The sequence below is a fragment of the Phascolarctos cinereus genome, unplaced genomic scaffold, assembly GCF_003287225.1.
Source record: "Phascolarctos cinereus isolate Bilbo 61053 unplaced genomic scaffold, phaCin_HiC Scaffold_5;HRSCAF=322, whole genome shotgun sequence".
In the NCBI taxonomy this organism is placed as follows: domain Eukaryota; kingdom Metazoa; phylum Chordata; class Mammalia; order Diprotodontia; family Phascolarctidae; genus Phascolarctos; species Phascolarctos cinereus.
The window spans coordinates 137,641,557-137,656,562 of record NW_027555958.1 but is presented as its reverse complement, the minus strand read 5'-3'; the positions used below and the strand labels follow the sequence as shown (position 1 = coordinate 137,656,562).

The 15,006-nt window shown below is 34.6% G+C and overlaps 1 protein-coding gene across 4 annotated transcripts in view; it reads right to left on the bottom strand.

The window, feature by feature from the left end:
- TBC1D32 (TBC1 domain family member 32) overlaps nt 1–15,006 on the bottom strand; it is a 237,185-nt gene that overhangs the window by 24,507 nt on the left and 197,672 nt on the right. For 3 of the 4 annotated variants that reach the window (XM_020986958.2, XM_078155175.1, XM_078155176.1), the window contains one exon: nt 3,133–3,321. In XM_020986958.2, coding sequence (XP_020842617.1) covers nt 3,133–3,321 — 189 coding nt within the window. Of the gene's footprint in view, nt 1–3,132; nt 3,322–15,006 lie in introns of those variants that run through there. The other variant, XR_013486958.1, reaches the window with a different exon arrangement.

The following is a 15,006-nucleotide window of genomic DNA, read 5'->3' as shown; positions in this document are numbered from 1 at the left end:
TACCCTCAAGTTCCAATTCTTTGCCACCACAAAAAGAGCTGCTATAAATATTTTTGTACAAATAGGTCCTTTTTTCCTTTTTTTTTTTTTAAATGTCTTTGGGATATAGACCTTGTGGTATTGCTCTTTGGGCATAGCTCCAAATTGTTCTCCAGAATGGTAGGACTAATTCACAACTCCACCAACAGTGCATTAGTGTGCTAAGTTTTCCATATACCCTGTAGCATTTGTCATTTTTCTCTTCTGTCACATTACCTAATCTGACAGGTTCAAGGTGGTATCTCAGAGCTATTTTAATTTGCATCACTCATTAATAGTAATTTAGAGTATTTTTCATATGACTATTGATAATTTTGACTACTTCATCTGAAAACTGCCTATTAATATCAATTGGAGAATGGCTTTTATTTTTATAAATCTGGCTCAGTTCCCTACATATTTGAGAAACAAGGCATTTATCAGAGAAACTTGCCGTAAATTCCCCTCCCTACTTCACATAAAGTATTCCTCTGTGCCCTTAAACGTGACCCAGAAGTGGGTATGAACAAAGGAATTGCCAGATATCTGGTCCTAAATCTATCTGCCAGGTCCCCTGACGGTTTCTGACTTGCGAGTTCCCAAAGCTGCTGCTGCTGCTTCTGTCGCCACTACCTAGTCCCACCATTGGTGTTAGTCTTCAGCCCCCATGTCACCAATCTCTCCTCCTGACCTCCTAAGTTTCCTTAGACTCAAATAATATCTCACCCTGACCTTTTGTTGGCTTTGCCACTCCAGAATTTGATTTAAGGTGTTATTTTAAAGTTGTTTAAAAAGAATGTTGAATGAGTGTTTCCTTTATTCCACTGTCTTGGCTCCACTTCTAGTCAGTAGGTTTCTAATGGATCACTGATTCCCAAATTAGTCAAAGTAAGGAAGTGTTTGTCAGATTTAATAAGAATCAACTGGCTCCCTTAGGTCTCATATACAGCCTCTAAGACAACAGTTTTTAACCTGTCATTTGTGAATCGGTTTCATGGGTTCCATGAACTTGGATGTAGAAAAAATATTTCCACTAACCTTTGGTTTCCTTTGAAATCCTATGTATTTCATTTTATGAATGTAAAAACATTTTGAAAGGGATCCATTAAATTTACAAGACTGCCAAAGGGATCTATGACACAAGAATGAATAAGAACCTCTGCTTTAGGAAGATGGCGCATCTCATTATTTATATCAAATCTATATAAGGCTACTCCATAGGAAGTCACTAACTACAGTGATATATCTCACTCTTGGGTCAGTAACAGGTTTCTTTGCACTCTTTTAGTGGCTTTGGGTCCTTTCTTATGATTCTGGGAAGCATGGAACATTACTTCTTTCTCAGAAGGTCTAGATAGATGTACTATCTATGCAACTTTTCTAATTCTGTTATGCAGCTCTAGTTTTGTGGTTCCTTTTTTCCTTTCTTTGTGTCATGTGTACTATTAACGGCATTCTTTCTTTACTGCCTCTTTTTTTTTCACTTCAAAACATAAAACAACCCTTTCCTTTGACAAAGATGTATCACTACTATAATTCGTATTTGTTAAACATGATTAAATTGGTTTAGGACTTACAGATGGAACAAGAAAAGGATAGGACAGGGTCAGGAAGAGAGGGAAAAATATTTTACTGGCATAAGATGGAAAAAAAGTAAAATAGAAGAGGGAGAAGAATAAGAGGATTAAGGTAAAGAAGATGTGCATCTGGTGTGAAGAAGAGAATGTTTGAGGTAGAATGAACTAAGTTATGAAAGAAAGTAGAATGTGAAGACAATCATTGATGCCCTTAACCATAAAAAAGAAGAGAGGTGGAGGGAAAAAAATTCTCTACTTTTTAATACTGGACATAAAGTGGAATTGTTGGCATAGAGCTGTCTGAAAAGGAAAAGTGACATGGAATAATCTCAGATCATAGGGAGTGGATTATAGTCAAATTAATTAGTTATTATGACCACAGGATATTTGTAATTCAAGAAATAATTAAATTTGACTATAACATTTTAAAAAATTAGATCGGGTATATTCCATTTGATATGTGCCTTCTGGTATTTAGAAGCTCAAAGAATCACAAGGGTTTAGTGTAAAAAGGGGACTTAAGGGGCAGCTAGGTGGTAGAGTGGATAGAGCACTGGCCCTGGAGTCAGGAGGACCTGAGTTAAAATCCAGCCTCAGACACATAACACTTACTAACTGTGTGACTCTGGGCAAGTCACTTAACCCCAACTGCTTTGCCAAAAAAAAAAAAAAAGAAAAGAAAAAAAAAGGAGGGACTTAAGAGATCATTAAGTCTAATCCTCTTCCTCATCCTTTTTTTTAACCAATGAGAAAACTGAAATAGATCAAAGTGATTTGCTGAAGATCCCACCACTAGTTAATGACAGAGCTATTATTTTAACTTGTCTTCTGATTCCATATTCAGTGACCTTATCACATGAAATATGATATCCAAATAAAATTCTTTAAAACTAAATTACATGTTATTATATTTCTTGTCATGAGTTTAATTATTAACATTTCTAAATGAAATTTACTTTTACAATTAACTATGTAAGACAAAAAAGTACAAAAATATTTCAATGAAAACTTTTTTTTTCAGACTGAATTTTAGTATTGTATACTTAAAGGAAATCTTAATAGCTTTCAAACTTAGCGTCTTTCAAATGATTTTCTTCTAAATAGTTGGACTGCCATGTAGTCTAACACCATTATTTACCAAACAGAAAGCAACTAAAATATATCTATTGTTAATCAACGGTAAGGCCAATGTGAAATTACAGGGAAAATCTTTTTAAACAGCAACAAAACAACAAAATAGGGTAGGGGTTAAGTTTACCTATTTTTGATAACATTAGTCCAAAATTAAATTGAAGGACACGGGATATGTGCATTCTCTCTCCATAAACCGATATACACACATACATATATACACAGTACATATGTATGCACATAGGCATGTGTATACATATATGCATAAACATACATACATGCAGATACATATATACATAAACGCATATAGAAAGATATATAGATGATTTGCTATAAAAACACTCCACTTAAAAAATAATATAATATTTAATTTATGTGTTGCCCATGAAATTAAAAGTAGACTTACTTTAAGAAAAACCTGTAAATCCTGAGACTGCGAATGCTTTAGAATGTCTTGCTGCAAATGTTTTAATATACATATACATATGTATATCTGGTAATCAGGACCAAGAAAGATACAAGTGGCAATGTAGTGACAGATTTCAATCCAATCCAAGTAATTCCAGAAACACTGAGTGATCCACTGCTGACAAATCTAAAAACAAACAAAAAACATTCAATTTGTTAGAAATCTTCCAAAAGTTTGTTTTACTTTTTAAGAAATAAATTTTTTTGATATTTTTTGTTTTCATATTACCTATATTTGCAACTGTATTTCTCTCCCTAACTTTGCCCAAAGAACCAGCCTTAATGATAAAGACTAAAAAGGAGTAGGAGAAAAAAAAAAGTTAGCAAACATAACCAAAATACCAAAAAGTCTGACATCAATTTCAGCATTCCACAACCACGGTCCTGCACCTTTAAAAGAAGTGGGAGAAGATTTTTTTTTCGGTCATGCAAAACATTTCAATAACAGTCATGTTGTGAAAGAAAACATAGACCAAAAAACAAAATAAAACAAACAAAAAAAACAACCCCTCAAGAGAGCAAACAAACAAACAAACAAAAAACAAGTATACTTCAATCTGTATTCAGATAACATCAGATCTTTGGGTATGGGTACCATTTTTGATCATAAGTCCTTCAGAGTTGTCTTGAAGTGTTGTATTGCTGAGAATAGTTAAGTCATTCACAGCTGATCATCCTACAACATTGCTGTTACTTTGAACACAGTACACTTCACTATGCATCAGCTCATATAAGTCTTTCCAGGTTTCTCTGAGAACATCCTGCTTCTCACTTCCTGTAGTACAACAGTATTCCATCATAACCACATATCACAATTTGTTCAGCCATTCCCCAATTGATGGACATCTCCTCAATTTCTAATTCTTTGCCCCCAGAAAGAAGCTGCTATAAACATTTTTGTACATATAGGTCCTTTTCCTTTTTTTTTTTTTAATCTCTTTTGGGAAATAGACCTAGTAGTGGTATTGCTAGGTCAAAAGGTATGCATTGTTTTATAGCACTGTGGGCATAGTTCTAAACTGCTTTACAGAATGGTTGAATAAGTTCACAACTCCACCAATGGTACATTAATGTCTCATTTTTCCCACATTCCCTCCAAAATTTGTTACTTACCCGTCCTATTAGCTAATCTACTATGTACGAGGTAGTATCTCAGAATTGTTTCAATTTGTATTTCTCTCATCAATAGTGAGTTTTCATATGGCCATAGATAGCTTTGATTATTTCATCTGAAAACTGATCATATCTTTTGATAATTTATCAATTAGGAAATGGCTCTCATTTTTTATAAATTGACTCAATTCTCAATATGTTTCAGAAATAAGGCCTTTATCAGAGAAACTTGCTTCAAAATTTTTTCCAGTTACTATTGCCAACTATATTTCCCTCCATCCTATTTCCCCCCCATTCATTCTATTTTCTCTCTTCTTTCACCCTGTCCCTCCTCAAAAGTGTTTTGCTAATGACTACCCCCTCCCTCCAATCTGCACTCCCTTCTATCATCCCCCCCCCCATTTTATTGCAGGGTAAGATACATTTCTATATGTAATTTAGTGTGTATGTTATTACCTCTTTGAGCCAATTCTGATGACAGTAAGGTTCACTCACTCTCTTTCACCTCCTCCCTCTTCCCATCCACTGTAAAAGCGTTTTTTGCCTCTTTCTGTGAGATAATTTACCCCATTCTGTCTCTCCCTTTCTCCCAGCACATTCCTCTCTCATTTCTTAATTTTATTTTTAGACACTATCACTCCATATTCAACTCACATCTGTGTCCTCTGTATATCATATACACACACACACACACACACACACACACACACAACACACACACACTCTTCTAACTACCCTAATAAAAAGGTCTTATATAAATATCATCTTATATAAATTATTATATTATCTTAATATATCTTAATGTATCATCTAATATATATTATTATAGATATCATATATCATATTCCCATGTAGGAATACAAACAGTTAATAAGTCCTCTATGATTTCTCTTTTCTGTTTACTTTTTTACACTCCTCTTGAGTCTTGTATTTGAAAATCAAATTTTGTATTCAGCTCCCATCCTCAAGAATGCTTGAAATTCCTCTATTTCATTGAATATCCATTTTTTCCCCACATGGATTATACTCAGTTTTGCCGGGTACATGATTCTTGGTTGTAATCCTAGCTCCTGTGCCCTCCAGAATATCATATTCCAAGCCCTCTGGTCCTTTATTGTAGAAGCTGCTAAATTTTCTATTATCCTGATTGTGGTTCCATGATACTTGAATTGTTTCTTTCTGGCTGCCTGCAATATTTTCTTCTTGACCAGGGAACTCTGGAATTTGGCTATAATATTTCTGAGAGTTTTCCTTTTGGGATCTCTTTCAGGAGGAGATCAATGGATTCTTTCAATTTCTATTTTACCCTCTGGTTCTAGAATATCAGGGCAATTTTTCTTGATAATTTCTCGAAAGATGATGTCTAGGCTCTTTTTTTGATCATGGCTTTCAGGTAGTCCAATAATTTTGAAATTATCTCTCCTGGATCTATTTTCCAGATCAGTTGTTTTTCCAGTGAGACATTTCACATTGTCTTCTATTTTTTTCATTCTTTTGGTTTTGTTTTATAATTTCTTGATTTCTCATAGACTCATTAGCTTCCATTTGCTCCATTCTAATTTTTAAGGAATTATTTTCTCCAATGAGCTTTTGGACCTCCTTTTCCATTTGGCAAATTCTGCTTGTTAAGGCATTCTTCTCCTCATTGGCTTTTTGGACCTCTTTTGCTATTTGTTCTACTCTATTTTTGAGGTGTTATTTTCTTCAGTATTTTTCTGTATCTCCTTTACCAAGCTGTTGACTCATCTCTCTTTCCAATTTTTCCTCTGCTTCTCTTACTTGACTTTCAAAATCTGTTTTGAGCTCTTCCATGGCCTGAGAGCAATTTATATTTTTCTTGGAGGCATTGGATGTAGGAGCTTTGACTTTATTTTCTTCTGAGTTCGTGTTTTGATTTTCCTTGTCACCATAGTTACTTTCAATAGTCTAGAGGTATTTTTTTTCCCGTTGTTTGCTCATTTTCATAGCCTATTACTTGACTTTTAACTCTTTGTTAAGGTAGGGTTCTGCTTCCAGGGTGGAGGGCACACTGTTCCAAGCATCAGGGGTTTTGTGCAACTGTTTTCAGAGATACTTCTAGGGACCTGTAAGTTTTCAGTTCTTCCAAGGTGGTATGCTCTAAGGAGAGGTGTTTACTACTCTTCTGGCATGCACTCTGGTTTGTGAGTGACCACAAGCACTCTTTTCTGCCCTGGCCCTGTGACGAGGGTCCCTGCTTCACTGCTGCCACAAACTGTGCTATGCTAGTGCTCTTTGTTGCCATGGGACTGCCACCAAGGACTGCAACCCAGAGCCAAGTATAAGCAAAGCAAGAGAGTGCTGCCTCAGTGCTAGCAAAGAAACCTCTGTAATCTCCTTCTGACCAGTTGTTTGATCCCCTTACCATCTGTGGGCTGAGAGCTCTAGAAGCAGCTGATACTGGTTGTCACTCTCAAGGCCTATTCCTGGTTTGCTGAGGCCTGGTCTGCGCTTGTGTGACCGGTGCCAGACTGCGCTCTTCATTCACCCTGGCACAACAGACCTTTCCTACCAACCTTCCAAGTTGTCTTGGGTTGGAAATTTGTTTCACTCCATCATTTTGTGGGTTCTGCTGCTCTAGAATTTGTTTAGTGTCATTTTTTTAAAGGTATTTGGAGGGGTTTGAGGGAGAGCTCAGGTGAGTCCCTGCCTTTACTCAGCCATCATGGTTCCACCTCAAGATATTTTTTCATATAGATTTTTGAGGCCAAACTTTCATTTTTGCAGGGATCATTATAATTTCACAGCATTTGGCCTATTGGTCTCAGTGCCTCAATTTCTTTCTACTTCAATTCATTCTCTGAAGTGATATAAAAGCGATTTTACTTAAGCACAGATCTAACCATATCATCTCCTTACTCATTTAACTCCAGTAGTTATCTATGGCCTCTGGAATAAACTGCCCCTCCTATATTCTGCAACTGAGTCAAAAGAGCTTCTCACATAAGATATTCTATCTCTCTTCTTTGTGTCTCTGCACTGACTGACCCCTATAGTTGGAATAAACTCTCTCCTTATCTTTGACTCACAAGATGTTTTACTTTCTTTAAGATACAGCTGAAATAACTTCTTCTACATGAAGCCTAACTTTGATTCCCTCAAGTCCTAGTACCCTCTCCTTGAAAACACCTTGTATTTAACTACTTTATAGTTATTTTCTTCACGTTTATTTTGAATGTATGTAAATATGCACATACATTGAACATACACATACGTACATATATTGAACATACACATATACACATACAAGATATACATATTTATGTATATTTATTCATATGTGTGTGTGTATATATATGTATATATATATATATATATGTATATATATATATATACACACACACACACACACACACACACTATAACACCTAGCACGTATCTGATCATAGTAGAGATTTTAAAAAATTTTTTGTGTATGATTATTGTTCTTTCCACTCATATTGTTTCAGTCATTGTGAATACTGTCTTGCTGGTTCTGTTTATTTCACTTCACATCAGTTCATATAATTCTGTCCATGTGTCTTTGTATTCATCCTTTTAAAAATTATCTGATAGTATGGCAATATTCCACAACATTCATATGCTAAAATGTCTCTAACCATTTCCCAATTGATAGGCATTTTTATATGGGCATTTTGTCACCTTTAATATCTAAATTACATACCCATTTTAAGCTCATCTGAGTATTTGGCAGATGTTACTTTATGCTCAGTTTCTGCCCAACTACTTTTTAGTTTTCCCAGTACTTTTTTTTCCCCAAATACTGAGTTCTTCACCCCAAAGCTAAGATTTTTAGGTTTATCAAACACTAGGTTACTGTGTGCAGGTATATTGTATAGCTAATCTGTTCTACTGATCAACCATTGTATTCTTATCCAGTATCAAATTGTTTGATGATTACAGGTTTGTGTATAGTTTGGGTTTGATATTATTAGGTTGCCTTCCTTCTTATTTTTTTTAACCATTGATGCCCTTGATATTCTCGACCTTTTGTTCTTCCAGATGAATTTATTATTTTTTCTAGTTCAATTAAAAAAAAATCTTTGGTAGTTTGAATGGTATGGTATTGAATAAGAAAATTTAGATATTATTATTATTTTTATTATATTGACTCCACCTATCTATGAACAATTGATATTTCTATAATTATTAAATCTGTCTTTATTTATGTGAAATGTTTCGTATTTGTGTTCATATAGTTCCTGTGTCTTGGCAGTTAGACTATCAAGTATTTTATACTGTCTATAGTTATTTTAAATGGAATTTCTCTTTCTATTTCTTCTTGTTGGGTTTTGTTTGTAATATACAGAAATCCTGATTATTTGTAAGGGTTTATTTTAAGTCTAACACTTTCCTGAGGTTTTTATCATTTAAACTAGCTTTTCAGTTGACTCTAGGGTTCTCTAAGTAAACCATATCATTTGTGAAAAGCAATCATTTTCTTTCCTCATCTGTTTATTACTTCAACTTTTTTTCTTGTCTTATTTTTTGTAACAAACATTTCTGTTACAATATTAATCAGCAATGGTGATAAAAGACATCCCTGCTTCACCCCTGATTTTACTGAGAAGGCTTCTAGTTTATCTTCATTACAAATAATGCTTGTTCTGAATTTCTGATAGATATTGCTTATCATTTTAAGAAAAGTTCCATTTATTCTTATGCTTCCTAGCGTCTTTAATAGGAATGAGTGTTTCTATAAGTATTAAAATAATCATATGCTTTTGTTATTGACATGGTCAATTGTGCTTATAATTTTCCTAATATTGGACCAGCTCTGCATTCCTGCTATAATCCAACCTGGTAACAGTATATGATCTTTGGGACATACTGTTTTAATTTACTTGTTAGTATATTTTAAATTTTTGCATCAATATTCATTAGGAAAATTTGTCTATTATTTTCTTTCTCTGCTCTGGCTCTCCCTGATTTTGATATCAGACCATATTTGTGTTATAGAATTTGGTAGGACTCCTTCCTTGTTTTTTCAAAAAGTTCATGTAGTACTGGAATGAATTTTTCTTTAAACATTTGGTAGAATTCAACTGTAAATCCATTTGGTCTTTCCCTACCCCCCTTTTAGGAAAAACATTTATGGGTCATCTATTATTATTTTTTTTTTACTACAATAGAGTTAAGTATTTTATTTCCTGTTCTTTTAAAATGAACAATTTATATTTTTGTAAACATTCATTTAATATAAATTGTCTATTTTATTGGCATATAAATGGGCAAAATAGCTTTTAATGCTTTTATTTCATTTTCATTAGCTATAAATTCACCTTTTTCATATTTGTTACTGGTAATTAGGTTTTCTTCTTTCTTTGTTATTTTTTTTTAAAGAGCAATTCCTTTTTTATTGATTATTTCAATTTTTTTAAACTTTCAGTTGCATTATCTTTCCTTAATTTTCAGTAATTCTATTTTGTTGTTTAATTGAGAGTTTAAAGTTTTGTTTTCTAGGTCTTTTTGGTTACATGACCAATTTGTTTATTTGCTCTTTCTCTCTTTTATTGATGTGTTTGCAGATATACAATTTCCCCTAGCACTGCTTTGGTTGAATGCCACAAATTTTGGTATGTGGTCTCAGTGCTGTCATTATCTTTAATGGAATTTTTGTTTCTATACATTCTTTTACATTTTACCCTTACACTAACTCCTTAGGTTACTTAGTTTCCAATTCATTTTTAACCTATGCTCTAAAGGCCCTTTACTGAATGTATTTTTATTGCATAAATTGCATATATATATATATATTTAATTTTCCACTGTGTTTCTTACAAATAACATATTGTTTGAGTCTGGTTTCTAATCTAGTCTGCTATCCTCTTCCATTTTATGGGTGAGTTCATACCATTTACATTCACAGTTATGATTGTTAACTAGGCATTTCACTCCATCTTATTCTCTTATACCTATCCTTCTATTTTTCATCCTGTTCCCTCCTCAAGAGTCTTGTTTGCTTCTGCCCACTGACTTTCTTAATTTACCCTCTCTCCTGTCAACCCCCCCTTCCATTAACTCCTTTCCCTCCTACTGTCCTGTTGGGTAAGATGAATTTCTGTACCTAATTATATGTGTATGTATATATTTGTGTACATACACATACACATATATACACATACACACCTACACACACACATATGTGTAGGTATGCATGTATATATAAATTCCCTCCTTTAACCAGTTCAGATGAGAATAAAGCTTAAGTGTTGCCTGCTCCCCCCTTCTCACATGCAGTCTTCTTTGGTATAAATTACTCCTTGTGCCCCCCTTTATATGGGATTATTTTCCCCATTCTTCTTCTCCCTTCCACCTCTCTCAATATATCTCTTTTTTCACCTTCCATTCTCCTTCTGAGATCATACCAATACAATAAAAACATATCGATAAACAGACTCCTTCTAACAACTTTAGTCATGGTAAAATACCTCAGGGGTTACATGTATCATCTCCCATATAGGAAGATAAACAGTTTAACCTTGTTTTAGTCCCTTATTATTTCTGACTTGTGTTTACCTTTTTATGTTTGAGTTCTGAGCTTGAATGTCAAATTTTCTATTTGGCTCTTGTCTTTTCATCAGAAACACTTGAAAGTCCTATTTCATTAAGTATCCATTTTTTTCCTCCACTGTAGAATTATTCTCAGTTTTGATAACTAAATTATTTTTGGTGGTAATCATAGCTCCCTTACCTCACACAATCATATTCCAAGTCCTCTTCTTCTTTAGAGGTACAGCTGCTAAATTTTGTGTGATCCTGACTGATACCACAGTATTTGAAATATTTCTATCTGGCTGTTTATAGTCTTTTCTCTTTGACCTGGGAGTTCTGTAACTTTGGTTATAATGTTCCTGGGAGTCTTCATTCATTTTGTAATTTCTTTCAGGAGGAAACTGGTTGTACCTTTCAATTTCTAATTTGCCCTCTTGTTCTAACATATCTGGGTAATTTTCCTTTATGATTTCTTGAAAACACACACATATATGTGTGTGTGTGTGTGTGTGTGTGTGTGCATACATATATATATGTATATACACACACACACATACACACACTTCATTATATTTCCTGTATAATTTCTTGAAAAAAAACCTTTCTTTTTTTGTTTCAGGTAGTCCAGTGATTCTTAAATTATCTCTCCTTAATCTATTTTCTAAGTCAAATGTTTTTTTTTCCTATGAGATATTTCACATTTTCTTTATTTTTCACTCTTGATTTTGTTTTATCATTTCCTGATGTCTCATGGAATCATTGGCTTCCACTTGGGTGATTCTAACTTTTAAGGAGTTATTTTCTTCAGTATTTTTTGGACTTCTTTTATCATTTGCACGATTCTGATTTTTAAGGATTTATTTCTTCAGTATTTTTTATGCCTCTTTTACCAAGCTGTTCATTCTCTTTTCACTTACATAGCTCTCATTTCTTTCCCCAATTTTTCCTCTATTACTCTTATTTGATTTTTAAAATCTTGTGTTTGCTCTTTAAAAAAAAATCTTTCTTTAACTCTTCTAGGAATACTTGTTGACCTTGTGTCCAATCTGCATTTTTTTTTCTTTGAGGCTTTGCCTATATATATATATTTTTAAGTGATTATCTTCTCTTGGGCTTGTGTTTTAGAGTACCCTGTCACCACAGTAGATTCTTACAGTCAGGTTCTTGTTTGTTTGTTTGCTCATCTTTTCAGACTTCTTCTTGATTTTGGACTTTATGTTAGAGTTGGGCTCTGCTGACCTCTAGGGGGGAGGATGTCTGGCCTGAGCTTATATTTTTTATGCCTTTCTACTGTTTTCTCATGTCTTGGGACCCATAAGCTTTTGGTGTTTCCAAAATGGTGTGATCTGGGGAGAGGTTTGTTCACTGCTCTTCTGGTCTATGTTCTTTAAACTCTTGTCCCAGTTTGGATTAGTTTTGTGCCTGGATGAATTTCCATAGACTGCCACTGGACTGGGTCACAGGTAGCCTGTTGGAAGTCCTACATATTCAGAGTGATGGCGCTGCTGGCTTCCTCTTGGTTTTGGTCTCCTGCCCAGGTTTATTCTACAGCAGGGTTATATATGTGATGGGGTGGTGCTAAAGCTTATATAGAGAAGGGACCATGAAAAGAATGCCAAGTATGCTACGTAAGTGATGGGGTGGGGTTAGGGAGTAGTCAGCATATGCAAGTAGTCTGGTTCTGGGCTGCTAGAATGTATGGGAAAATTCAGGGAGTCAACAGAGATAGCTTTATTGAGGGAACTAGATAGTTCTGTTTATACATAGGTTTGCAAGAGGCATGGTCCTTGGGCCGGCAACCAGTGCCTGCACTGACAGCCTCTGATGAATTTGATGAATTAAAGGGTTAACTCAGTATATTCCTGTAACAAAGATTTTCTCACAAGAGCTTACTGAGATTCTGGGTTGCTTCCAGAGACATGGTGTTTGCCTTTTGGGGTCCAGGTCCCACCACCCCATTATATGGACTAAAGGTTAGAACTAGGTTCCTCTTCTGTTAATGGGTGTACTGCTACCCTGCTACATTTGTGGAACTTGTTCTTGCACATCTAGGATCCTTCCTCCCTTCAAACTGCATCCAATCCTCTTCACTCTAGAACTGTGAATAGGAACTGGGTAATTGGTGACACAGATGCCAAATGGCACCCATTTCTAATCCCAGTGCTAGCACAAGAATCTCTTGGTATCTTTCTGCCCAGGTGGTCAATCTCCTTAATATACCTGGGTTCTGGGTTGCTTCCCACTGCTACGGTTTCCCCTCCAACCTGCTGCAGCTTCTGCTGCTTCTATCTGCTGCTCCACTGTTGCTGCTGCCAGGTCAGCTTCCAAACCAGTGTCCACAGACATATCTATCTTCCTAAGCTTCCTTGGGCTGGAAAAATAACTTTCTCTTGGCTTTCTCAATCAAAATTTGGTCTTTTTATGTTCTATATGGGTCATTGTGAAGAAAATGTGAAGGAATTAAGGCAAAATTGACAGCTTTCATTCCTCCATCTTGACTCTGCCCCAAAGCCAGATTTTAAAGGGATTTAAATGCTAAACATACATGTTTCTACGTCATTCTAAATGCAAAAGAGGGTGCCCCCAAAACTATTTGAGCAGTGAAATAAATAACATAGTCAGATCTGTACTTTAGAAATATGAGATGGCAACAAGGTGGAGGATATGTTAGAGAAAGGACAAATTTCAAAAAGGGAGACTAATCAGGAAGATATCACATAAGAGTCCAGAGTATGTGACATATTGCAGCAGTGGAAGGAATACTTAAGCAAAAATCAGTAAACAGAGACTTTTAGCCTAGATTTGATTGCTTACCAAGTCAATCAATCAATCAACAAGCATTTAAATGTCAACTGCATACTAAGCACTAAGGACACAAAAAGAGAACAAAATAGTTCCTATGGCTTAAGCGAATCATCAGCTTAATTTCTGCTTTAGAAAAATGGGAAAAATATTTGCCCTGTCTTGGTTATATGGCTGCTGTGAACACTAAATGAGATGGGAAATATGAAATTACTTTGAGAAACTCTACACTACCATATAAATGTTATATGTGACATTATGTTATTCATAAATGTTAGTCTTATTTTGATGTATCATGACACAGAGGTGACTCTAAGTGCCAAAGTCTATGTCAAAGTATAGCAGGCATACCAGTAGTAAAGGGCTGTAAAAGTGTGGGCTTGGTTAAAAAAAAAAGTATATTTACATTGGGAGAGACCTGACACCAAAAAGGTAGTTAGGTGGTGACAAATTACTTTTGGCCACGGCAATACATGAAAATAGTTTGCACTAAAGGGTGAAGAAATTGTCATCTATATTGGTAGCAGGAGGGCCCTCTCCATTAAAATCAATCATGTCTCTTCTAAAGTACTGAAGGACAATTATAATTATCTATATATTTCATGTGAACACTAATGTGCTAAGTTGGTAATGGATTTAAACATTAGAAGTGTGTTGTATATAAATATGAATGAATTAACTTCATCAGTTTAGTAAATGCCATAAAATTGCTTTCCCTTTGCCCTTCCCAGGCTATACACAATATAGATAGATTGGTTTTTCTTATAATCCTTCTTATACAATGTGTACTTACTGCCCTCAATTAGGCCTCAAAAAATTGTCATGATAGTACTGAAAAATGAAGTGTTATCTGGCGAACTAGACCAAGTTATACTAAGACTAAATTAAACTACTTCTAGCATTTGTATTTTATATACTATCTTATATGAGAAATTCAAAACATTTTATTTATATTACCTAATAAACGTTCACATCATCAACGTATCATTGAAGTAGTTTGAATCTCTCTGTAAATTAGTATTGCTCAGTTATTCTCCAGATTTAAAAAGTTAAATTCATCTTGGCTTCCATAAGGAATGAAAATGCATTTTAACAGAAAACATGATGTCTGATTTTTAAAAACTTGCCAGTGATTTCTCATATAGAATGAAAAATATTAGTTGCAGCCACATGATTGCTAGTTGGAACGATACTATAAAAAAAACAGAAATAAAATGCTATTCATGTAGGTTTTTATGGAAACTAACATTTCTAAGAACTAACTGCATTTTCAACTCTTCAAAGAGTTGCTGTGGTTGATGAGGAAGGAAAACAAAAGTTTGCAATACATAAAAAAATGCGACTTGCTCTAATGTGAAAACAGTGTTTCCAAACTCTCATCTAA